Raw genomic sequence first — 25,952 nt, forward strand, 5'->3', positions numbered from 1 at the left:
ATCTTCTCCATCCTTGAAGAGGAGTGCATGTTCCCCAAGGCCTCTGATACAACTTTCAAGAACAAGCTGGTTGATCAGCATCTTGGCAAGACCAAGGCCTTTGAGAAGCCAAAGCCTGGAAAGGGCAAGGCTGAGGCTCACTTCTCCCTGGTTCACTATGCTGGTACAGTGGACTACAACATCACTGGCTGGCTGGACAAGAACAAGGACCCACTGAATGACTCAGTTGTTCAGCTCTACCAGAAGTCTGGAAACAAACTGCTGTGCTTCCTCTATGCATCCCATGGTGCAGCTGACGGTAAGAAAAAAATGAGTTGAATAATCAAGTGTCACATAATAATGTTCCAATGGTATCCAATATTTTGGATAAAGCGTTGTTTGATTAGATGCTTATCCATAGTGAAAGACACTGGACATACACACAGTGAAATGTAAATATAGACATAAAATCCTTTTTAGCTTTAAATCAGATACATTGAAATGGTTGTAAAAACTCTCAAAATTAAAGAGTTAGTGGCATTTATTACTACACAAAATGTGATGTAAATTTTTACATGCTGTATCAAACAATAAATTTATCGTAATAAATAGTTGTATGAACATGTGGCAGGCATTATGTTCATAAAACTAATGTATGGTCAGACTGTAATCTTTAGGTTGTAAAAGACCATAAATACACTGTAAAGAATATTGATAGATATCAGAAGTATAACATTTAATCATTATTTGAAAAACAGAGGCTGCCGCTAGTGGAAAGAAGGGTGGTAAGAAGAAGGGTGGTTCCTTCCAGACTGTGTCTGCTCTTTTCAGGGTATGTAAAGTTTTGTAACTTTTAGAACCAATGAGAACCTAATGTTCAAATAATGATGAAATATTTCATGATGGTCATCCACAGGAGAACTTGGCTAAGCTGATGAGCAACTTGAGGAGCACTCATCCTCACTTTGTGCGTTGCCTGATCCCCAATGAATCAAAGACCCCAGGTAAGAAGGCCATTGTCCTAATTATTGCACTACAACATACACATTGACATTGATAATAATTCTAACCACAACAACTAGGTCTTATGGAGAACTTCTTGGTCATTCATCAACTGAGGTGTAATGGTGTGCTGGAGGGCATCAGAATTTGCAGAAAGGGATTCCCCAGCAGAATCCTCTATGGTGACTTCAAGCAGAGGTGAAAACTGTTTTTGTGTTGAGTTTAAAATTACCTTAGGTGGACAATACAAAAATTAAAACATTGCATTTTTATATGTTTTTAGATACAAAGTATTGAATGCCAGCGTCATCCCTGAGGGACAGTTCATTGACAACAAGAAAGCTGCAGAGAAGCTGCTGGGCTCCATTGATGTGGACCACACTCAGTATAGGTTTGGACACACAAAGGTATGTTTCAGTGGGATGATATCAAAACCTCTGGGCAAAAATATGTATATCCAGTGGTTTTATTGTGTACTGAGATAAATGCTTTTTATATGACAACATAGGTGTTCTTCAAAGCTGGCCTGCTGGGTACTCTTGAGGAGATGAGAGATGAGAAACTGGCATCATTGGTGACCATGACTCAGGCTCTTTGCAGAGGTTATGTGATGAGGAAAGAGTTTGTTAAGATGATGGAGAGGAGGTAAGATAATTTGAAAATACAAATACATTTCTCAATATTTCATGTAGGCAGCAATTTAAGTGCTCTCGAGACAGGTGAAAAGAAACAAAAGTAATTCTTACAAAATACTTCATGATACATCATGTGTTCAAATCTTTACACATACTGTATATCAAGTTATACATGTTATAGATTTTGTTTATAATTTTTTTTTTACAGAGAGTCTATCTACTCAATCCAGTACAACATTCGTTCATTCATGAATGTGAAGAACTGGCCATGGCTGAAACTGTACTTCAAGATCAAGCCTCTTCTGAAGAGTGCTGAGACTGAGAAGGAGCTGCAGAATATGAAGGAGAACTATGACAAGATGAAATCAGATCTGGCTACTGCTCTGGCCAAGAAGAAGGAATTGGAGGAGAAAATGGTTTCCCTGATGCAGGAGAAGAATGACTTGCAGCTCCAAGTGTCTGCTGTAAGTAGACAAACTCTTCCCATTTTTTTCTCTACAATATGTTTAAATAATGAATAATTAGTCCTATTTTTAAAACATAATGTTGGCAAACAAAAAGAGAATGTTATTAATTATTTTTGTGAGTGGTATTATTAAATGACTATCACTTATGCCATTTACTAAATATTGAATAGCTATACATTTAAGTAAATATACTATTCTTCGGAGAACAATAATCAACTATTTTCTACTTAACAAAAATCATAGGAAGTTGAGAATCTCTCAGATGCTGAGGAAAGGTGTGAAGGGCTCATCAAGAGCAAGATCCAGCTTGAGGCCAAACTCAAAGAAACAACTGAGAGACTTGAGGATGAAGAGGAAATCAATGCTGAGTTGACTGCCAAGAAGAGGAAGCTGGAGGATGAATGCTCTGAGCTGAAGAAGGACATTGATGACTTAGAGCTCACTTTGGCCAAAGTGGAGAAGGAGAAACATGCCACTGAAAACAAGGTTAATATTAGAAACATGCACAAGTGTGACTTCAATATCTACACTTACAGTGTTTAATCAGTGTATGCTATTATATTTTTGTGTATCTCTCATGCAAAATTTAGGTGAAAAATCTGACAGAGGAGATGGCTACTCAGGATGAGTCGATTGCCAAGTTAACCAAGGAGAAGAAAGCCCTCCAAGAGGCTCATCAACAAACACTGGATGATCTCCAGGCAGAGGAAGATAAAGTCAACACTCTGACCAAGGCCAAGACAAAGCTGGAACAACAAGTGGACGATGTAAGAAAACAGCTTCTTTGACTGTAGGAGATCATATGTGTAAGTATAAATGACTCATTATATTGATGCTTAAAGATGACTATTATTACTTCATAGCTTGAAGGCTCACTGGAACAAGAGAAGAAGCTCCGCATGGACCTTGAGAGAGCCAAGAGAAAGCTTGAAGGAGATCTGAAACTGGCCCAGGAGTCCATAATGGATCTGGAGAATGACAAGCAGCAATCTGATGAGAAAATCAAGAAGTAAATGAATTATTCAGTATTACTAAAACTGAACAGAAGTACTGTACTGAAGTATTAAATATGTGTTCAAAACTAAGAACAGTACCATCTTTTGAAATGCAGGAAGGACTTTGAAATCAGCCAACTTCTCAGCAAGATTGAGGATGAACAGTCACTTGGTGCTCAGCTTCAGAAGAAGATCAAGGAACTCCAGGTAAGACTGGATGAAATTGATACTTGTAAAAAAGTGTATTATTATGTAACATTTAACTGTTCTTTCCAGTTATGTAACTCAACACTACTGTCATACACCCAAATCTAGGCTCGTATTGAGGAGCTGGAAGAGGAGATTGAAGCTGAGAGGGCTGCTCGTGCTAAAGTAGAGAAGCAGAGAGCTGACCTCTCCAGGGAGCTTGAGGAGATCAGTGAGAGGCTTGAGGAAGCTGGTGGAGCAACAGCTGCTCAGATTGAGATGAACAAGAAGCGTGAGGCTGAGTTCCAGAAGCTGCGTCGTGATCTTGAAGAATCCACCCTGCAGCATGAAGCCACTGCAGCAGCTCTCCGCAAGAAGCAGGCCGACAGCGTTGCTGAGCTGGGAGAGCAGATCGACAACCTGCAGCGCGTCAAGCAGAAGCTGGAGAAGGAGAAGAGCGAGTACAAGATGGAGATTGATGACCTCTCAAGCAACATGGAGGCTGTTGCCAAAGCAAAGGTGAGATACCAGTTTTCATTCCACCATACTCAGAAAGATATAATGTCAATGACAGACTAGCCAGGAGACTTAAAATAATGTTTTGTGGTTGTAGGGCAACTTGGAGAAAATGTGCAGAACTCTTGAGGACCAACTGAGTGAACTCAAAGCCAAGAATGATGAGAATGTTCGCCAACTGAATGACATTAATGCACAGAAGGCAAGATTTCAGACAGAGAATGGTAAGTGACTGAAAAATAAAGCAATTTGTGAATCATGTTCAAAAAGTCTAGCACTTATAGATGTGAACCTTTCACAGGTGAACTGGCTCGCCAGCTCGAGGAGAAAGAAGCTCTTGTTTCTCAGCTGACAAGAGGCAAGCAGGCTTTCACTCAGCAGATTGAGGAGCTCAAGAGACACGTGGAGGAGGAAGTGAAGGTATAAAAACACCCCATCAGTTGTTTTCTTAAGACAATAAACAAGTCCAACTAATTCTGACTATGTGTTTTACAGGCCAAGAACGCCCTGGCCCATGGCGTCCAGTCTGCCCGCCATGACTGCGACCTGCTCAGGGAGCAGTTTGAGGAGGAGCAGGAGGCCAAGGCTGAGCTGCAGAGAGGCATGTCCAAGGCCAACAGTGAAGTGGCTCAGTGGAGAAGCAAATATGAGACCGATGCCATCCAACGCACTGAGGAGCTGGAGGAGGCCAAGTATGTTACTCAGATTTTGTCTTTGACAATGTCACTTGTTTCTCTTGTCTCCTTTTAACCAATTTCACCACCACTTGATCAAAGGAAAAAGCTTGCCCAGCGCCTGCAGGAGGCTGAGGAATCCATTGAGGCTGTGAACTCCAAGTGTGCCTCTTTGGAGAAGACCAAGCAGAGGCTACAGGGTGAGGTGGAGGACCTCATGATTGATGTGGAGAGAGCTAATGCTCTGGCTGCCAACCTTGACAAGAAGCAGAGGAACTTTGACAAGGTAATATAAACTTTCAAAATCTAAAATGTTTTTAACTAGGCAACATATGTCTAGGAACAACTAGTCTTATTTTCTCAATCTATGCAAAAATAGGTGCTGGCAGAATGGAAGCAGAAGTATGAGGAGAGCCAGGCAGAGCTGGAGGGAGCCCAAAAGGAGGCTCGTTCTCTGAGCACTGAGCTGTTCAAGATGAAGAACTCATATGAGGAGGCCTTGGATCAGCTGGAGACCATGAAGAGGGAGAACAAGAACCTGCAGCGTATGTCAATCTTCAAATACATATACAAAATCTTACAACAAATAAATTCACAAACAAAACCAAAACAGTTTGTATTGTAGCCCTTGTGTTGCCTAAAAATAACATTTTTCTTTTTAACATTTTCTATATATAGTTTTTAAAAAAAGTTACCAGTATGGGTACAATAGGTATTAATATGTTCATTTGCTCTGTAGAGGAGATCTCAGATCTGACTGAACAGATTGGGGAGACTGGAAAGAGCATCCATGAGCTGGAGAAAGCCAAAAAGACTGTGGAGACAGAGAAATCTGAAATTCAGGCTGCACTAGAGGAAGCTGAGGTAAAATATTGTTTGCAGTCTATTGAAGCAAAAAAAACAACAACACAGAAAACATTTTCACATGCTTGTTGCTTATGAAATATTTCTTTTTTTTTTGCAAAAGCTACATTGAGTATCTTTTTATAAAAATTCAGGGCACTCTGGAGCATGAGGAGGCCAAGATTCTTCGTGTCCAGCTTGAGCTCAACCAGGTCAAGGGTGAGATTGATAGGAAGCTGGCTGAGAAGGATGAGGAAATGGAGCAGATCAAGAGAAACAGCCAGAGGGTGATGGACTCCATGCAGAGTACTCTTGATGCTGAGGTCAGGAGCAGGAATGATGCCCTGAGAGTCAAGAAGAAGATGGAGGGAGACCTGAATGAGATGGAGATTCAGCTGAGCCATGCCAACAGGCAGGCTTCTGAGTCCCAGAAACAACTGAGGAATGTTCAGGGACAGCTCAAGGTGAGCTTGGCATACAGCAGATATTAAATCCAAGAGTTTCAGTGTAAAAAACATTTTCACTGATTTGTTTCTGTGGTTAGGATGCCCAATTGCACCTTGATGAGGCTGTTAGAGGACAGGAAGACATGAAGGAGCAGGTAGCCATGGTGGAGCGCAGGAATGGTCTGATGATGGCTGAGATTGAGGAGCTGAGAGCTGCTCTGGAGCAGACAGAGAGAGCACGCAAAGTGGCTGAGCAGGAGTTGGTTGATGCCAGTGAGCGTGTTGGACTGCTTCACTCTCAGGTTGAGTTTTATTAATCTACATGAACTTAAAGGTATCACAGATATAAAAGGCACATCGTCAACAAGTTTTATTTGTTTAATTTTCAGAACACCAGCCTTCTGAACACCAAGAAGAAGCTGGAGTCTGATCTTGTCCAGGTTCAGGGTGAGGTGGACGATGCTGTTCAGGAAGCAAGAAACGCTGAAGAGAAAGCCAAGAAGGCCATCACTGATGTAAGCCCTCTTTTCCTCTTTAATTGCTACCAAACACCTGCTTAAGTATCCCAACACTTTTTAAGTTCTAACCTGAAATTGCTCCATATTACAGGCTGCCATGATGGCTGAGGAGCTGAAGAAGGAGCAGGACACCAGCGCTCACCTGGAAAGGATGAAGAAGAACCTGGAGGTCACAGTTAAGGACCTGCAGCACCGTCTGGATGAAGCTGAGAACCTCGCCATGAAGGGTGGCAAGAAGCAGCTCCAGAAACTGGAGCAGAGGGTATGAACTGATATGTGCAGCGATTAATTACAGAATGTGTATATGTGTATGCCACAAATAGTTCTTGAAACATCAATATTTATTTATTTATCAACTTGTAACAGGTGCGGGAACTGGAGTCTGAAGTTGATTCTGAGCAGAAACGTGGAGCTGATGCTGTTAAAGGAGTCCGCAAATATGAGAGGAGAGTGAAGGAGCTGACCTACCAGGTACTTAGTTTTTCCTTAAAAATATTTTTTAATGCATAAATGTATTTCTTAGTTTTACGTCATATTTTGTGTTTTAACTCTGTGTAGACTGAGGAGGACAAGAAGAATTTGTCCAGACTTCAGGATCTGGTGGACAAGCTGCAGCTCAAAGTCAAGGCTTACAAGAGACAAGCTGAGGAGGCTGTAAGTGAAATAGTTCATTATCTTTTATGGAGAGGTGATACATATTGGTAATTATATTCTGAAACCTGACTTTCATAACAAAATATAACACATCATACTGTATCCCTAAATACTATACAGGAGGAGCAGGCCAACACCCACATGTCCAGGCTGAGGAAGGTCCAGCATGAGATGGAGGAGGCTCAGGAGCGTGCTGACATCGCTGAGTCCCAGGTCAACAAGCTCAGAGCCAAGAGCCGTGATGCTGGAAAGGTAACATTTTGTGTCTAAATATCTTCAACATAAGTTTAACTTGGGCTTCTTACTGCAATTTAGACAAGTTTTAGTATGTCTGCTGAATTTGATAATGAAATCAAGAAGTGTTGATTCATGTATGTAAGGTAATAACTCAAACGATTTCAAATCTTTCACCATTTTTTTTTCTTGTCTTGTTTTTCAGGGTGAGTCTGCTGAATAAGTGACCACATCTAAATGAAGCTGTTCAACAGAGTTCATAAAATATGAAACAACTGTTGAATTATTTTTCCATTTACTACTTCAATAAATAAGCATTTACATAAAATGAAATGGTGTATAAGAGTTGTTTTTTTGTTTACTGTTTGTTTGTCAAACACCTCAGCTCCAAAATTGGAGCTAAAGCACAGTTGTAAAATAATTATAAAATCCATACTGAATATTGTAAAAAGAAAAGACAGACTAAAAAATAGAAGCATTTTCCTCAAGTCATCTTATTTTAAAGTAACACTTCAGTACTTTACAATCACAGTTTAACAGTCTACATTTTATGCTATTTATTTCATGTTTTCACCTTCTCAAAAAAATGCATGTCAGAGAGCTGCAAAAAGACATTCATTCCTCTTTTAAAGTAATAGAAGAGTAAGGCCAATTACTTTCCTCTTGCTGAAAACATTCGGGTTTGACATCAAATAACCCAAATAAATTGACATTAAATTAAAAAAAAATTGCTTCAACATAATTTAGAAATATTTTTTACTGTGCAATGTTAAGAAGGCCTAATATATTTACCCCTGTAAAACTAAGTGTCAGGGGTAACATATTCTAAGTCAGTGGTTACCTGAATAAAATAAAATTGTCATAAAGAACATAAAGAAATCTATCATTACATGTTAATCTGGACAACATGTCTGACATAAAACATCTCACTGGAAACAACACCAATAACTCTAGGAGTCTTCAAAGCAAATTTGCTCTGACACATGAGCCCTGAGTTGGAAATGCCTTTCCATTTCTGATCACAGCCCGTACCCTCCCCCCTACAAAATACATTTAGTCAACAGGTTAGCTAGCCATTCCAGTTAGTTATTAGAAGACTGAGCCACAAGTGGCTGCTTTTTGCAAAAATAAAAATCCTCTAACATACATACATACATGCAGGTAATTTCCTCTAAAATTTACATTTACTCGTACCTATGATGAATGGTTGTAATGGTACATATATATATATATATATATATATATATATATATATATATATATATATATAAACCAGTGACCAGTTGTTTTCATTTGTTTGTTGGCTTGTTTAGCAATCCACAAATGGAAATATTTTACTTGTGTAGACTTGTCACACAAGCCTGGGAACATTTTAATTTACCAAATGAAAAATGACTTTTAGAACATTACAATGAACTAGTCTGACCTTTGTTTTTTGTGTGTTTATTACAATTGTTACCATTCTTTACAGTCCATAAGGCACCTTACCCTGCTGTAGCTCCTGTCATGAGGATGTTTCACTTTATGTTAGGGCTTATAAGTAAGCCAGTAAATGCTTAGAAAAGTGAGACACTACTGTGGAATGACAATTGGCCTATTACAATCCAATAACCATTGCAGGAATTCAAGTACTCCCTGGTTGCTACTTGTTGGTTCAAGTGCCCTTTGCTCTGAGAGTTATGCAATGTGACAAGTAATATAAATTAAGTGGATCCCAACAACAGGCTAAATTTATGATCTGTTCTTATTGCCAGCAGAGCCCATTTGAACAGTGTTGACTGGTTTATTTAAAAAGCAGCCTGGCTCACTTCGAAGGGTCATATAGGCCAGAAATACTAGGAGTAACTCAATTGTTGCAAACTGATATGGATATTGAAAAAAAAAGATGTCAAGGACCACAACACAAAGTTTATATGATATAAACATTTTGTTGTAATGTGTACAAAATAAACATTTTATTCACAGCACTTTTGTTTATTCAATTATTTTAAACAAAAAATAATTTGACATTTTACATAAATTTTAAATAAATTTGGAATCATGTTCAAAGCTACTGTTTAAAGTTTAAAGCCTAAGGTCTGCACAGATAATAATAAGAATGTTTTTTCAAACAATTATGAAAATCCTCCACTATCTCGGCATGTACAAAATCTGACTATCGTTCAGTAATTTGCTTTTGTGGTATAGCTAGGATTCTTGATACATTAAAATTAGTACAAACGGAAGGACATGGACAAAATCACACACTGTTTGAAGGCTGAAAGTGCCCGGAACTATTAACAGCTTTAAAAGTGCTCTTGTGTTTGTTGCTAAACACAGGGTTAGGTTACAGATAACAATCTCACACTAACAAGTTGCAAATCAGCTTGCCAAGATATTTTTAGAACTGGCTTGAAGTCTGAAGACAACTGCAGGAGAGTGCCATAAAGGCATTTGTTGAAGGCAGTCTCCTTTGCTAAGACAGAAAGACAGTATCATATAACAGACTCGAGCAACTGTCCTTTCTTTCGTCAAAGCCATTTATGCCTTCAATAGTTTATTAGGCTTACTAAAATTATATACTTAAAACTAAAGAAAATAACACTGTTCATTCTTTTTATCCCCTACGTGTTAAACACTCATACTTTTGGTTGTTTCAGGTTTTTGCCATCAAAAACAATACTAAGTTAAAAAGCTTATGTTAAAACACTACAATCATGATTATTTAAGTATAAAACAAAATTTGATTTAAGTATCAGTACCAGAATGGCTTATGACTTTGTAAAGTTTACAAAGGGGTTTTGTCTGGTTCTTGATGCTCCTGTCCTGGTGATACTTGATACTTGTTTAATCCTACTCAGACTCCTCTTCACATATGTTTGTCATATTTTATCATTTTTAAAAAATCCAGCCCCATATTTCTATGTTAGTCCATCTATCATGAGCAACATTACTTGAGAAAGGCGGTTAAGTAAATATAAAATACTTTGCTTGATAATGTAGTTTACAAAAACACCAAAAGAAGTCAGAAAAGTACTGCTGTGTTTGCTGTCACAATCACAACAATAAATTCTTAGTTGTGATTGTGAATTCAGTTTTCATTCACTGTCATGATAATTGTTAACGTCTGGCATCTCTGACATTTTGTTTACTGGCATAGAACTTATTTTGGGTGTCATCCCAACCTAGAAGGCAACTGTTCTTCCTTTCCATTCCAAGATGACATATAATCCCTTCTCAGCCTCTGTGGAATGGTTCTCAGCCCTATTTAATTTCAGACAAGACAGCTGAGGGATTGATCTCCTGTACAACTTTAACTGACATTTTACATGCTTCTTCAGCACCACAGCCAGGGTCATGATGTAGTCAGCTGTCTTTTATTACCTCACTGAAAAGGATTAAAAAAGATTATTTTATTCATGAAACATGTAGTTGATAGACATGCATGTTCATGAAAAAGCATAAACCCACCTATCTATTTCCTGTACTCACACTGTGCTGTTCAGGGTGGCAGGTGGGCTGGAATAAATCCCAGCTGTTATCAGGCAAAAGGCAGGGTACACTCCGTACATGTCGCCAGTTCTAAAAGGGTCAACATTGAAGCATGGAAGGTAACCAACCATTCATGCTCATACTCACTCCTGAGGACAAATTAGACTCCACACTTTACATTCATGCATTTGGAGAACTTGCAAACTCCACACATAAAGGCCTATACACCTGAAAGAACCAGATCCCTCGCTTTGAGGCAACAGTACAATAACCACAACACCTGATTGCAGACCCAAAAACATAAACATAACGTTAGTATGAACACATATCTTCTAGTGGACAAATGATTGGTCTCTGGGTACAAAATCTTACAGCGGATATTGTGATTAAATTATTAAACATGAATGTTTGTTTAAAAATTATTCTTACATTCTAAGCAGAATCAGTTTATACAAAGAGGGGAAATTAACATAATATTTTGGTATATACTTCTTCTATTTTTTAATAATTTTTGTGTTTTTACATTCAAATAAAACATAAAATTTATCCCCAACACAGTTATCATCCCACAAATCACAAGTTTGGGCTTCACTCTCCAACACCTTGTATACCCCAATTAATCTTAGGAATTCCATTAGTGCTAGCATATTATAACAAGTCATTTCAACCTACTCAAAAAGACCTATGAAATTTTAACAGACTGATAAAATATTTCAGACTAGTAAACTGTATACATTAACACTGACCCTCCTGTACATCCTGTGGACTATTTAGGTTGTTGTCCTAAACTTTTAAAATTATTTTTTAGATAGGGTTTCTGTAGTCAGGCTATGAATGACCAGGATGTTACTTGCAGTAGACTGCTGTCTTATCAGTTTGGAGAAATTAATAGAACCTCAATTGTGAGAAGAGTGAGTGTAATCTGCATGTGAACCTAGCTTGCATAATATCTCAGTTTAAAAGCTTGAACCTCACACTCTCTGCTTTTTGGAACTGATACAGCTTTGTGGATTTTTGAAAACAACAAAAACATTTTTCAATGTCAAATTCCAAGTTAATAGCATTTCACATTAATTTTCTAATCGATTCCATAATGTACAACATAAATAATTACTTTATGATACAACTCTTCTTATCTTTCTTTCCAGCACCCTTCCCCTTTCCTTGCTCTGCCTTTTCCTTTACTTTTCCAGGAGCCCCTTTACATTTTTCTCCTTGAGCAGTTCCTTTTTGCATCTGAGCTGAGTGGTGTATCTTTTCATTTGAGGAGGAGCAATCTTCATCTAGACTGGCAGAGGTGGTCAGAAGCTTTTCTTTCTCTTCTGGGCATGAGGTTACAAGGTGTGTTTTACCACGATAGGGAGATGAAGATTGTGAATGATCTTTCCTGGGACTTGTGTCACTGGATTTAGCATCTTTTTTAGGGACAAGATTTAAATCTAAGGATAGGGGTCTGCCAAATACTGGGCTCAGGGGAATCACAACATTATCTCCTGGAGCACCAAGAGTTAAAAAGACTTCTGGAATCTGAAAGTCATTTTTCAGTCCCTGAAAATACACACAAAAATAAATAAGCGCTTTAAAAATAAATTAATTAACTTTTCAGAATTCAGTTCAGCAAGCTTAAAATTTTCAGTATGCTGAGGAAGAACTTACCGGCTGTGGTGTTATGCTCACTGACACTTTCAGCTTCATCTGTGTATGAGTAAATGAATGAATGAATGAATGAATAAATGAATAAATGAATAAATGAATAAATAAATAAATAAATAAATAAATAAATAAATATCAATGTGTCATCACTGTAGACTTCCAATCAAATAAATTATGTATTTATCTTGTTTTATTTACCTGTGCTTCTGAGTCTTGATTTTTCTGAAATTCTGTCTCAGGAGTAAACGAAGCAGATTTGGGTAGGGTCAAAGTAGGGCCAGAATCTGTACAAGCCATTTGGAGCTGAGAGGTACATCTACAATAGTCCTTCCTCGGTGTGGCAGGTGTTCCTTCATCCACCATGATAAGTGGTGCTGAGACCTAGTAAAAAGAATGTTAAATAAGGGTTGTTAAGCTTTCAAGTATGTCCATATTAATACTGTAGTTTAACAAAACGTAAAACAGGAGTAAAATTGTTTATTGGGCAAATATTTCACGATCAACATACATTTCTTCTTCACGTAAAACACACATTCTTTATTCAAGGAATTAAATCTTAACTTGGAGCAGCAAAGGTTTAGCTCAAATTGTAAAACTAGGACACACAAATTTCAAAATGCCTACATTTATTAATAATTCAAAATAAATTTGTACTTTATAGCAGCTTTTGTATTTCTAGTATTTTCATTCAATCTAAAGTTTCCTCTTACCTCTGGCTGAGGAGGTGCAGTGTGCTGATCATTAAGTGGTTTTGCCTGACTAGAAGTGAAAATATTGACAAAGGCATCAGCTCCTGCCCCTGTGGAAAGAAAAATCAAATAGTTTTTCATGACATCTTATAAACATAAGTCAAATGTGTCTGTGTGTTTTTCTGACCTACGGGGACAAAATTTAAAACTCCTCCATTGTGTATTGGTGTGGCAGGTGTGCTGGGTTGTAAAAAGCACCGTTGCTCTTCCATACGTCTACTTTGTGCATGTCTTATTGTCTCAAAGAACTGTTCCTGCTCGTCTACAGATAAGTCCTAAAAGAAACAAAAGACTATGAGCTTTTCTATTGTCATTGACATCCTTTTATTGGCCTAAACAAAAATAATGGAATAGGAAAATTAAAGGTCAGACTATATATAGACTATATATATAGACTATATTAGTATATTGAATGGAAGTACACCTGACCTGCCAGTGTCTATCAGGTTTTAAAAAGGCTGGCTCCTGGTGAGGTTCATCAGACATGTCTGATGTGAGTTTCTTGTGCTGGGCAGAGGGAGTGCACAGACTTTTGAGGACTTCTGGTGCATTGCATCTCTGTTCATCCATTCTTGAGCCCTGTGAAGACAAAAGTTATTTAGGTGTCTAGAATAAAAAATGTCTACATTTCAAAAAAGTGAAACTCATTATGCTTTATTTGTGTTCAACCTGGGCCCTTGAAACCAAGTAACACAAATAGCGTGCGTTCCTCTCAGCAGGAGATAATGGTAAGGAGGTTCCTCCATTCTGTATTCCTGGTAATGAAGGGAGAAACATTCGCTGGTCGTCAAGCCGACGGCCCTGAAAGTTTGCCAGCAAGGTGAAGAGCTTTTCAGCATCTAAACATTGTATGGTGAAGAAAAACATATACATATATATATATATGATTAAATACATGGTTGTCATTTTAATATGTCAGATATATAATAAAACATGCAAATATGCTATAACCTTGTGGCAATGTGTTCAGACTGAGGTGGTCTTTGGGTGTATCTTGGGGATTCAATACACATCGCTGTTCATCCATCCGACCTCGTTGGAAATGATTCATTAAAGTTAAAATTTCTTCAATTTCAGCTGGTGTGAAAACCTAGATAGAAAGTTTATAAACAGTAAAAATTCAGGTGAGTAAAAGCAGATGACCCTTGCAGTTAAAAATGACAAGAGCCTCTTGAACACAAACCTGTTTAGTAGATTCTTTATTTTTATTCTTTAGTTGTTCTAAATCTGAACTTCCACTGAAGGAGGCTGAGCGAACAAGACCAAGACCAGAGGCAGACTTTTTAATTTTTGGTGAATACTCGGACGTTTGAATTTGAGGTAAGAAACACCTTTGGTCATCCATTCTGGAGCCCTAAAAAGCATTGGAGAAAAACAGAATATGATTTTCTGATTAGTATCCACAGTAAAACACATAGTCAATAACAGATTTGAAAAGGTATTTTTTTTAAAAATAACAACAGATTTCTTTTAAAACAGACTGGTGTTATTTAATCACATTTTGTGAAATATTTATCTAAGAATTTGAAAGTCAGATATTTTTTATTTATTTATTTGCTTTTAAGAAAAATGTACCAACCTGGACTTTAGAGACCAAATAACACAAGTAGCTTGCGTCCCCATTCGAAGTGCTATTATCATTCTGTAATCCTGGTAATGATGGAAGAAATAGTCGCTGATCATCGAGCCTTCGGCTTTGAGTGAGGGCCAAAAAGTTGAAGAACATTTCAGGATCTAGAAGTTAGTTGAACTTTAAATTAAATTCAGTTTGTCTGAAAATGCACATATAAGAAAGAAGTGTTTGATTTAAAAAACAAAAAACAAAAATAAAAACAGACTGACAGAGACACTTCAGTTTTGACAGTTTCACTATTGTTTTTTGTTTTTTTGTTGTTCTTTTTTTTACCTATGTTTAATGAATTTGTGGTTGGATTGTCTGTGTGTTCAGGTGAGCAGGGAACATTGCTGCAGGAATCCACTACACATTCCTGTTCTTCTGTATGTCCATGCTGATCATGAGCAATCATATTATTGAACTTTTGTTGCTCCCCAGGTGGTTCTTCCTTTTTATAAATTGTTAAAAAAAATAAAAATAAAACGTAAGTAAGGAAAAGATGAACAGTAATTATGCTCAAGTACATAGAAGGAGTTTGACAAATCTGCAGCCACCACTGGCCAGAACGAACCAATAAAGAATTGGAGCAGGTATGCAGAGAAGGAACTTGTACCTGATGGACTGGTGCCAACAGATCCTTCCTGTCTCCATCTGGAGTACTCAAATTCTGAGTATTATCCATCTCAGGTTCCTTTGAAAACAACAACAACAAAAAATAAAATAAATACACGAAATAGTAATTTATATAATCCACCACTTGTGCCGGTGAATATACTCTCCTTTTTATCATTTCTAGTCAAGTATTCGGCTGTTAAAAATAGCAGCGGTATCTTCAAACTAAGGTGTTCTCAATGTTTGTGAATCTATTGCTAGAACAGGAGTAAAACGGTGATGTACCAGTCCACAAAATGGTAAGTCATTGTCATGACTTTTGGTACAATTATTTAGTTACATTGGGACCCAAAGTGCAATGCTGTTCATTCATGTGTGGCCACTGTGAGGAACTGGTTACATTCAGGATCTGTTTCACCATTTCAATACAAAAGAACTGGTGTAAACTGTTGCACTTTTTTTTTTTCTGAATCTGTCACAACTATTCTGAATCTGTCACAACTTACTGTCAAATGAAAATTATTTATTACTGTATGTGTAATAGATAATCTTATTTAATCAGGAAAAAAGATTGAGATCAATGTGTAACATATATCTAACATCAAAATAATTGTTCAGTTGATATAATCAACAAACTGCGTATTATATGTCACTGAGAAGCATAAGAACAATCAAACATTTTATTGAAATTTAAATAAAATACCAGTAATTATTACGACACAAATACATAATTTCACTTCACCTGTTCATCAGCAGCTTCTGCTAACCAATCCTCTCCAGCAGATGCCATCATAAAAATGTAGAGGAAAAACAAAAAAACAATCCAAAAGGTTTGAAGCTAAACACTAAATGAGACTAGCAAGAAACAAAACAAAAAAAACAAAACACTTCATATGAACTGATGAATCTCCATTAGATGTACGGCTGTTTGTGAAACAGAGATGATTCCAACTGATGCTACAATATGGTAGAGTGGTTTTAAATAGAGTTCTGAGTCGTGAGTATTAACCTATCGCTATTAAGACCCAAGATAGTGCCCTCTTGTTAATATCACCATTTGTAATCCCAGATAAAAACATAATCCTCAACATGAAGAGGGATGATCCCTTTAACTAAGATGTACATATTCTTCTTTTTGACCTAAGGCTTTACTTAAACTTTGTTCATTTTAAAGACCCCATCATGATTATGCTATAAGCCCATGAGATTACTCAAATGTCCAAATATAATAGACTTTTTACTATGAGAGCAATGCCTTTTGTTTTTCAGACTTTCAAACTACAAATAGGATAGATCAAGAATATTAGGATAGCCAATCTGAGATGACTGAACAGTCTATTAAATATCTTAAAGATTTTTTTATGCAGTTTGAAAATAATGAATGACATTTTAAGAAAATTCTTTAACTTTTATTCCCAAGCACAGACAGATCATCTTGAGCACAAACAGAATACAAAATTAGAAATAACTGCATTTCATTTATAATTTATTTTATTGACTGGAAAAACAAACATCCACCCCATAAGTTCCCAGGTATATATTAAAGTACATGGTTTTTGTACATTTTTTATAATATTAAGAAAACAGTTCATTGTAGCAGTTGTCACATATAGTCTGAGAAAGCAATTCCCAGATTTGACAAAATGCCCTGGAAGAAAATCATTTTATACAGTCCCATTAAGTTACATTTTCATTACATACATGATCTCAGATCATCTAGTTTTCTGAGTGCATATTTCGGCAAATCAAATATATAACAACAAGATTTTGGATAAGAATAGTTAATCAAATTACTACAAATATACTTAAATATTTTCACACAACTTCAATCAGAAGAACGAGAAACCCTAAATAAGACACGAAAGCAATAAAAAGACCATTCTAAAATAAAAAATCAGTAGTTACTTTCAATGATTACATATACATCTCTTCATATTTCAGTTAAGTAATTATGACAGACAAGGCAGAATACCAGTGACCAGACTAATGAAAAACTGTAACTATTCATTTGTGCTCTTCCCTGCTTAGGGAGCAAGATTTAGGATTGGAAATTTAGTCCAAACCGTTTAAGTCATTAAGGAAGCTGGTTGGAGTCAAGATGTGAGATGACCCTGTCAAAGAAAAAAAAAAAAAAAAGGTTTTCAGTGACTGATAAAAAAAGACATTTATGGCAGACATACAATTAAGAATCATGACTTCATAAAAAAAAAAACTATTGCTTACCAATAAGAACTTCCCATTTCCCTTCAGTGGCTCGAGTGACTTCGTAAGCAGAACGCATCTCTGAGTGTGACACCCCACTAATCACAAAGATAATAAGCCGAGGGCCGGAGCGATATTCTGTTGGAGACTTATTTTTGTGCCAGTGTCCAAATCGTGCACTGCTGTAAAAGATTTGGAACATTGTTATTTGGTAACAAGTTACTAAACTATCAGTTTCAGGAAATTTTCAATATCAATTAGATTTTTCCTTCTAAGGTTACAAACATGTTACATATAATGTATATTTTTGCATTGTGCTAATCTGTCTCATAATGGTCCACAGGTCAAATTTAACAGTATTCAACCTGTCATGTCTGGTTTTACACAACCATCTGACATCATAGGGTTGCTACTAATGACTACTCTTCTTTAATTCTGCACTTTGCTTAAAAGCAAGCTGACAACCATTGTGCATTATGCAGATTATATGTCAAATAAGGTCCAAGGTTTGTACAGGCACCATTACCACTATGAGAATTCCTTTTGGGATTGAAGGCAATCATAGTAAAGCTAAATTAGTTTCACCTTCCGACCCCAGCTTATTCTGTCAAAAGATGGGCTCCAACTTAATTACAGGGAAAAAAGCTTTTACCAGACCACATCATCTGCCTGCTGTACCACTTGGTTCATTCAAGCAAAATACAAAATGATTAAAGAAAAAAAATCTATTTTTTTCTTTATACCCAAAATCTTGAGAAAATAATGTGCATTTACAAACTTTTCTGTTTCCGAAACCCACCTGACTGCAGTCTGAGTTGTGTTGATTGGCGCAGGATCAGAGATGAATGGCCACTGTTTCCTGTCCAGTTTGTCTTCAATGGCATTCTGCAAAACAAAAGTTCAAATGGTGTCAAATCCTGAAACAAATGTAGGTGGGTAAACAACAAAAATTTGAAATTCACTTTGGCATTATTACCTCCATGACATCCTTGATGACGGGTGTCCATCTAGAGAGTTGGTATGTACTCTCTGTTCTCTCCTTTCGGTCTGGCAACATTTTTCCAGCATTGCAGCCCTGACAAAACCAAAAGAAACAAACAAACAAAAAAAACATGTATGCAACAAATAGTGAAGGAGGACATTTATATTAACAGCAGTTTAATAACCTTTCTTGTAACAAAACACTTACGCCGGCTATAATGTTACAGCCCAGTTTCTGCATGTTGGTGATGATTTTGCTGTCTTCCCGTATATTTGCATGTTGGATGAGCTTGGCAAGGTTCTCCTCTGTGATACCTAAACATGATGACTCATATGTAAACTTTGTAAAGGCCTTTAAAACATTTCAGATGCTCTGCTATTCACTCCATAACAAAACAGTCATTTGCTTTTTAACCCCTAAAGGATTTTATATTAATGAGCTTATTTAAAAAAATGCTAACATAAGTACAAACCTTTTTTCTTATGGAAAATGAACAGCAATATGATGCGGATTTTGTCATAAGCCTCAATATCATTGTTGAGGAGTACAGGAACAATGCTCTTCATGGCATCCTTTAGAGGTTCCCCCTCTGCATTTGCTCCCATTGCCAGGTCCTGTGGAAGACATTCCTGGTTAACTACTGGCTGCTACTGAAATATCAATCACCAAATTGGCAGCAAAATCACATGGCAGCTGGCACACAAAGAGTTTTTTGTTGATTTTATTCAATGAACTTTGCATTTATGAGACAATGATCCGACAGTCAAGTATTTATTTATCCTATATTGAAGAGAAAAACCTAGAGTTTCACGTTTCCAATCCATAAATTATGTCAACATAATGAAAAATGCTTGTATATACTTCAAAATAACAACAATACATACATGGATTTATTCCTGGTTGCCTAAACTGTATAAACACTTGACCAAATGACAGCTGAAAGCACTGTTGCCATTTGGATCTCACTATCCATCTTAGAGCCAAAACATGCTCACAGGATTAAAGAGGCAGCTTTCAGATGTGCTGACAATCCATTACTGTGGTTGAGTGATTTAATAATAAAAAAAAGAAAGAGTCCATCAACACTTGCAACTCACAAGCATGCCTAGATCATCATTTTCTGTGTGCTTGAGATTCATCTGACACAAGACTAAATGTGGCAAAAGCATGTCACCTCTGGAAGCATGCCTGGCACACAAACAAACAACACAATGAGGTTTGGCAGCGGTCTGGACTGTGGCTTCATCCCATGCTTCAGCTGATGGCCAGATTAATACAGTAGCATGTGGTACGTGAGTATTAACTTCCTTTCAACTCACAGTCATGACATAACAGCTTTCTTTGCACTTCTGGAGACATATGGATGTTTATGTCTGCTTCAAAGCTTCTTATGCAATATTCCAATTATGTTTTGTCATTAAATATCACCAAACAGTACCAATAGTATGTTAGCATACCCCAGAAAAAATAAATAAATAAATTCAGTTTTTTGTTGTTGTTAAATATAAATATAAACTGTGTATATTTAAACAGTGATAAGGTTGTTAAAACAAAATGGGTCAAACTTGGGAAGATTTGTTTAATAATGCCAAATTTGTATAGCACACTCCATACTGACCTGCTCCACTTCACAAACGTTATCAAGAGAAGTCTTGAATTTCTTCATACAAGCTTCTGCTAAGTGCAAATGAGTAGAGTACTGTGAAGAAAAATGGTGTGAAAATTTATTACTTTTTTTTTTTTCTAAATTTTGATTTAAAAATATCAAAACTATAAATCTGTATTTCTCTCCTAAATATGACTCTTTATATTATAATGTTATTTTTTTATTATAAAGATACTAAAAAATGAAAATGTTCTGTTCCTTTTACTCACCATGCTTAACTCCTTCTGATACTGCGGCATCTTCTTTAACATCTGAGAAAGATCCTTGATGTTGGCCTAAAAGGCAGAGAATGTTAATCAAATGTATAACATAATATTTAGTATAATCTACCATGGAAATCTATAATACCTGAAATCACTAGTATAATACTTACATTATCAGTGCTCATTCTCTTGCTCTCACAAAAGGTGCGAAGAAGCTCTGTCACTTTCCTGCAACAATGGAATTAGAGGAAGAGTAGTCACCAAATACAGGAAAACATTTAGAGTACCACTGTGTAATCACATTATAATCTAATTACAAAACAGACATCAGAATTTCTTATATTAATGGCCTATATGATGCAAATAAATCCATCCAATTTGTTTAGATTTAACACCAAAAATGAACTTTAAAAGTTATGATTGGCACAGATAATTTTCATGACAAATTAATGTAATATATATTATCCTAACTATGTAACAACTAAACATTTTATTAACCACTTTTTGTAATAAATTACATAAAAGTAAGAATCACATGAGGTAAAACAACTAATCAGAAGACACCAGAAAGTGTCATAATGGGATCCATTTATGTAGGTGTAGCCATGATAAACTCACTTTGTTACATCTGCGATGTGCATATGCCTGAGCTGAACCCAGAGGTCATCGTCCTCATCCAGTAAGACCTCTCTCTCTTTTGCATTGCCAATGCCAGTTGTCTGGTAACTTAACATTAATAAGCACACACATAAAGCATTAATATAAAATATTATTTTATCCAAAACAACTTGTAAGACAGAAACACTAATGAGAAAACACTATTGCAAGGACAGCACATAAACAAGTGTCAATAAAAAGCAGCATTTGTTTATTAGGATATTCACTTACATATAGATGTCTTGCTTGATATCGAGCAAGTCATAAGCCATTGCTTGTAAGGTCAGCTCATGTAGAATAGGTGAGATGGGATCAAACCCACGATCAACAATCAGTAGTTGAGATCGTGCCTTATCTGGACCCTAAAAAATAATACGTAGTCATGAACTTCAATTCTTTTTTGATAGTGTAATTTTAATACCTGTTGAAACACAAGACAATATTTAAAAACCTAGCAGTTCTGACATTAGCAAAAATAAATCTAGAGAATTTTAGTGGCATGCCAATGCAGTTTATATGTGGAAGCAAAAGGAGAACAATAATACATGCCTGTCAAGACCCATCTCTGTAGCAAGGAATTATCAGCTAAGAAAGACAGAAAAGAAGAAGATAAAGAGGGAAAAAGACTAGCAAAGCAGAAGAAAAATAAGAAATAAAACCCAGAAACCACAGAAATATCTACAACCTGTGAAAATGAACAGCTGCAGATAAAAAAGGTTGTACTCTGATACTGAAAAGTTGGTTAGGACTTGCTGTGTGAAGCAGTGTTAATAAATCCTAACCTCTCCCATTTTTGGGTTATCGGCCTTATGAGCAGTAAGGCGTTGGTAGACCTCATCAGCCAGTTTAGCATTTTCCTCAGGTCCCCTAAAAGATACAGTGTTACACAACTTTGAATCACCATGCAAGTTAAGTAGCAATCTATTCTAACTTCAAAAGAAACGTTCTAGTAAGGCTTCCATACTTGCGGTATCGAACTGCAGGGTACTCATTAAGTGTGTCACACAGTGTTGCAATCTGTTCTGCCAGATTCTCTATCATTTTGTTTCTACCTTCATTTGTCTTGGAACTGTAGAATGAGTACAATGAAGCTGGGTCATCCAGAGAAAACACCTACAGAAATGAGAGGGATTGAAGTTTACTTCTGTTCATCACTATTGAAATAAACAATCATGCTGTACATATAAATGTCAATAAAGTCTGTTTAACTTAGATAATTTCTTGAAATTTGAAAAGAGGAAAAAAAGGAGACCTGAGACTCATATGGCAGGAATGCCACATTAATCTCTTTCAAAGTCTTGGCAACCTTGGCCACTCTGGATTTTCCAATTTCAGCAAAGAGATCATCAGGGCAGGCTACAGAAAACAGAAAACTCAATGTCAATTGCTTATTTAAAATCTTTATACGTGTTGTCATTTAAGATCTTTTAATGATGCACCTAAACTTAACTCTTGTTAAGTTTTTTTTTTTTTTTTTGTATTTGCTTCCAACTTACTATCAGTGAAGAAGATGTGTGCTGCTTTGTATGTAAACGTTGAATCTTTGAAGTCAGCTATGAGGGCACGAACTGACTGTAATTGAACATAAAAATAAATACTAATGCACTGTTAACAAAAAAGAATTTAATTATATTAAAAACATAAATCTAACAATGAAAAAAAAAAACAAGAAACAAGTAACCTTTTCCACTGGTGTGATCAAATAAATGGCTTCCAAACTGGAAATTGGCTCCCTGCGTTTATTGATGTCTTCTACAACTAGAAAGCACAAAAGAGCAACTTTTTAATTTGACAAATTTCATCAAATGCCATTGCAAATGTCATTATTTGTGTCATTAACATCATGTTAGAATAAATAGAGTAACACAATTTAGGGCATTTATAAAATTGTAGTACATGTTGACAGCAATACAAAAACTTTTTGGCAAATTTTGTTCTTGCTTTATTCTGTAACATTGTTATATTTTTCTTGTTGATAACTATAGATCCTCTTACTTAAAAAAATGATAAAAAAATAAAAGGGGTTAAAGTATAAGTGCATAATAAAAATATTTTAAAAATATCTTACCATACATTTTAAATGTTACTGTAAACTGCACAGTTTAAGGTCTTAATAAAAGTTTAATTTAAATAACACTTTATAAAACTTATAATAAAGTTTATCATAAAAAACTGAAATATAAATAAAAGACCCCACAAAAACACAACAGTAATAAATGAAAGCATATAGACAGCACTAAAGGATACAAAAATGCAACTTACTGGTCACGCCCTCTGCCAGAATGTCAGACATCTTGCAGCAAGAGGACAGAATCCTCATGCTCATGTGATCCACAATTAAAACCTATAGAGTGACATACAAAACACCATAAATTCAGTTTGTAAAAGCATAAAATGGGATATAGTTTCTTAATGTGCAACTTACCTTCCATTCTCCATCTTTCTTTACACTCTTGATAACCCCACTGAGGATTTCTATCAAAGAGAACAATTGCAAATGTATGTCATGCAATATATACAGTATATGTAACACTAATTTTCATTCTTACTTTTTTTTCATAATTTGTTAAAAATAGAGTAGCAGGTCCAATTTCAAATAAAGGATAACTTACACATTTTTTGTGACGCTTATAGTTTTTTTATTGAAAATATATACCAGAGTACGAGAAACAGCTGTCTATTGAGAAACAATGTTATAAAAGATTATAATTTTCAACTGTCCAACTTAGACACTAAGACCTTTATTGAAAGAAAACCAACCATAGTTAGTATTTAAATTTACAAAGCTGAGTGCAACTTCCTCATGTTCTCTTGTGGAAATTACAAAGTACAAAGTTTATTTTCAAAAGGTTGTGGGTGGCTTATTACCACTGCTAAACATTTTCCTCATGAAAACTGAGTCACAGAACCTCTAACACTTACAGCTCTGTCTTTTTACAGTGCACAAAAGAAGTGTGGACATATAAAAAAGAAATGAAGAACTACACTGATGTCAGTGATGTTCTTTACTTCCTTTTTTAACCTTAACAGAGCAGTAACGCCCCTGTGCAAATGATGCAAAACTCAGATTTACATAATTTCCCTTCAAGTGATGCTTCTAGTAGTGTCACAAGAAAGCCACACTCTCTCGTACGGATTCCTCAAACACTACTCAACAGCCATACAATTTATAGCTTTATTACAGTGAATTTTAAAAAGGCTAGAATATAAAAATTTTAACAACTAAAGGCCTAGCAATAACCGAAGAAATACATATCGCCTGCTGCTTTTCATGACAGAGTTTTAAATTAAGATCATCTTATGATGAGAAGGGATGAAATTATAGTTGTTTTGGACAAACTTTGTAAATGATGTTATGAACAATCTTGTTTTATATATCAAGATCTTGCGTGATCTATTAGAGCCTGAAGTACGTAGTGAGAAGGATTCTCAGCTACTACCGCTGATTTAGCTCAAAATCTGTAAAATCGAATGACTTAGTTATTTTAGTATTTTTGCTAATACCAGTTTGTGAATTGTGTTGACTCCAAAAGTCAATGCACTGTAAATGTACATAGGTCTATGATTACTTTCTGAAAGTTTCATTGAAATCCATCAAGTGGTTCATGAGATATTTAACTAAAAGACAGGCAGAGATGACTGTAATAGTTAATGGCAAAGTCTTAAAAACAGACCTTGCTGGATCAGTTGGCACAATCAGTTAGATCAATATCTGTAAAACCGGATGAATTATACACATTTTTGTGTTTGTTAAGGCTGCTTAGCTGTGGCGGCCATCTTGAATGGGGCTGACTCCAAAGGTTATTGAGTTATATTTGTGTGTCATTAAAATCCACACACTGGTTCTTGAGACATTTTGCTATTGGAACAAACGAACACGCACACTGGCAAAAACATTATCACCTTCGCCGATGGGCTTGAATACTGGTTAATAAAACCAAAACACCACTTAAAAGTCCAAAGCGACATTGCACCAACTAGAATGATCAAACTTATTGAATAAACTATACAAAAACGACTGAATCAAAGTAACAAACGTTATTATGATGCTTATTTGTTACATCCTTCTTCTATTTAAGCTGAGGTCTATGTGTCAACCAAAGCTGCTAAACTTCCTTTTACATTAGCTAGCAATCGTTAGCCTACAGCTTTAGCTGTCGCAAATTTATTCACTGACGTCGCGTAATTTTTTAAGTCAAAATGTCACAAAACTAACCGAAGTATTCTGCCAGAAAATACTAAGCTACACAACAGTGAGACGTTTTATCCATGTCTTGTTAAGCGGAAAGGTTATTTTTCTTGATTACGTTGTCATATTTTGAGCGTGAAACAGGAAGAAACAGATCAACGTTTCAAACACGGTTCATAGTTTGAGAATCAAGTCTCAAAACTTCTACAAGATAGAAAACGACGCACTTTCTTGATAATTCAACTCTGATAAACTTCGGAAACCTTATAGGTTACAATCAATCTGTCACTTACTATCTCCGACCACTGCTTTCAGCCCACCCGGTGCCATCTTGACTGAAGTCGCCTGGGCAGTCAGTCACTTCCTTATGGTTCAACATAACAACTTTTAAAAGCACAATACTGCCCCCTAAAGCCCATTATCAGTATAAGCAAAATTATTCAATAAATACACATTTCAATTTCATGTGTACTACGTTTAAGCTCAGGTATTCACAATTGATGTTTACTGTAAATAAATCCTTCTCCTCAAGCAAACCGTGTTGCCACACTGATTCATAAATCTGCATTTAAATGTATGTGGTATGTTTGTTTCTAAAAAAAACAGTGTTTAAAGACATGTTTCACTTGAGATATGTGTTTCATTGTGGACTAGTTGAAGGCATGCACACTATTGAGATTCTGCTCATGCTTCATAGCTGCACCCTACACTGATTTGTTTTCTGTATTCAGAAAATAGGGTGGCAGCAAAGGACAAAGGCAAGGTTTACAAGACAGCGGTGAGACCAGCTATGTTGTATGGTTT

The 25,952-nt window shown here is 36.2% G+C and overlaps 3 protein-coding genes across 4 annotated transcripts; 1 reads left to right on the top strand and 2 right to left on the bottom strand.

The window, feature by feature from the left end:
* The first annotated feature begins 6 nt into the window (after positions 1 to 6).
* Positions 7 to 7,482, top strand: LOC108241321 (myosin heavy chain, fast skeletal muscle). The gene is made up of 26 exons (XM_017425359.1): positions 7 to 298; positions 738 to 811; positions 896 to 983; positions 1,062 to 1,179; positions 1,265 to 1,388; positions 1,490 to 1,626; positions 1,825 to 2,080; positions 2,327 to 2,569; positions 2,674 to 2,850; positions 2,947 to 3,092; positions 3,195 to 3,285; positions 3,394 to 3,783; positions 3,878 to 4,004; positions 4,082 to 4,200; positions 4,276 to 4,472; positions 4,557 to 4,740; positions 4,834 to 4,999; positions 5,194 to 5,318; positions 5,453 to 5,761; positions 5,842 to 6,045; positions 6,133 to 6,258; positions 6,353 to 6,523; positions 6,628 to 6,732; positions 6,820 to 6,915; positions 7,036 to 7,167; positions 7,355 to 7,482. The coding sequence occupies exons 1-26, from the start codon at positions 28 to 30 to the stop codon at positions 7,370 to 7,372; spliced, it is 4,194 nt and encodes a 1,397-aa protein (XP_017280848.1). The 5' UTR covers positions 7 to 27; the 3' UTR covers positions 7,373 to 7,482.
* A 1,642-nt stretch (positions 7,483 to 9,124) lies between these two features.
* Positions 9,125 to 16,478, bottom strand: LOC108241243. The gene is made up of 13 exons (XM_017425261.3): positions 15,992 to 16,478; positions 15,251 to 15,328; positions 14,929 to 15,085; positions 14,602 to 14,756; positions 14,206 to 14,376; positions 13,974 to 14,112; positions 13,692 to 13,861; positions 13,452 to 13,601; positions 13,150 to 13,297; positions 12,984 to 13,072; positions 12,472 to 12,654; positions 12,277 to 12,315; positions 9,125 to 12,168 (listed from the first exon to the last, which is right to left on the bottom strand). The coding sequence occupies exons 1-13, from the start codon at positions 16,040 to 16,042 to the stop codon at positions 11,731 to 11,733; spliced, it is 1,968 nt and encodes a 655-aa protein (XP_017280750.1). The 5' UTR covers positions 16,043 to 16,478; the 3' UTR covers positions 9,125 to 11,730.
* Positions 16,479 to 16,718: 240 nt separating this feature from the next.
* On the bottom strand, positions 16,719 to 25,523 carry stxbp2 (syntaxin binding protein 2). Of its 2 annotated transcripts, none has more exons than XM_017425250.3 (19): positions 25,442 to 25,523; positions 23,385 to 23,434; positions 23,222 to 23,303; positions 22,641 to 22,717; positions 22,456 to 22,531; positions 22,212 to 22,315; positions 21,924 to 22,072; positions 21,742 to 21,826; positions 21,191 to 21,321; positions 20,921 to 21,028; positions 20,473 to 20,530; positions 20,309 to 20,374; positions 20,052 to 20,132; positions 18,906 to 19,047; positions 18,641 to 18,747; positions 18,428 to 18,526; positions 18,251 to 18,336; positions 17,473 to 17,630; positions 16,719 to 17,360 (listed from the first exon to the last, which is right to left on the bottom strand). In XM_017425250.3, exons 1-19 carry the CDS (start codon positions 25,476 to 25,478, stop codon positions 17,302 to 17,304), a joined length of 1,755 nt encoding a protein of 584 aa, XP_017280739.1. In that variant the 5' UTR covers positions 25,479 to 25,523; the 3' UTR covers positions 16,719 to 17,301. The 2 variants fall into 2 exon arrangements, with proteins under 2 accessions (XP_017280739.1, XP_017280738.1); XM_017425249.3 differs by having other exon boundaries at positions 17,473 to 17,633.
* Positions 25,524 to 25,952: the final 429 nt, after the last annotated feature.

The sequence above is a fragment of the Kryptolebias marmoratus genome, linkage group LG12, assembly GCF_001649575.2.
Source record: "Kryptolebias marmoratus isolate JLee-2015 linkage group LG12, ASM164957v2, whole genome shotgun sequence".
NCBI classification, from domain to species: Eukaryota; Metazoa; Chordata; class Actinopteri; order Cyprinodontiformes; family Rivulidae; genus Kryptolebias; species Kryptolebias marmoratus.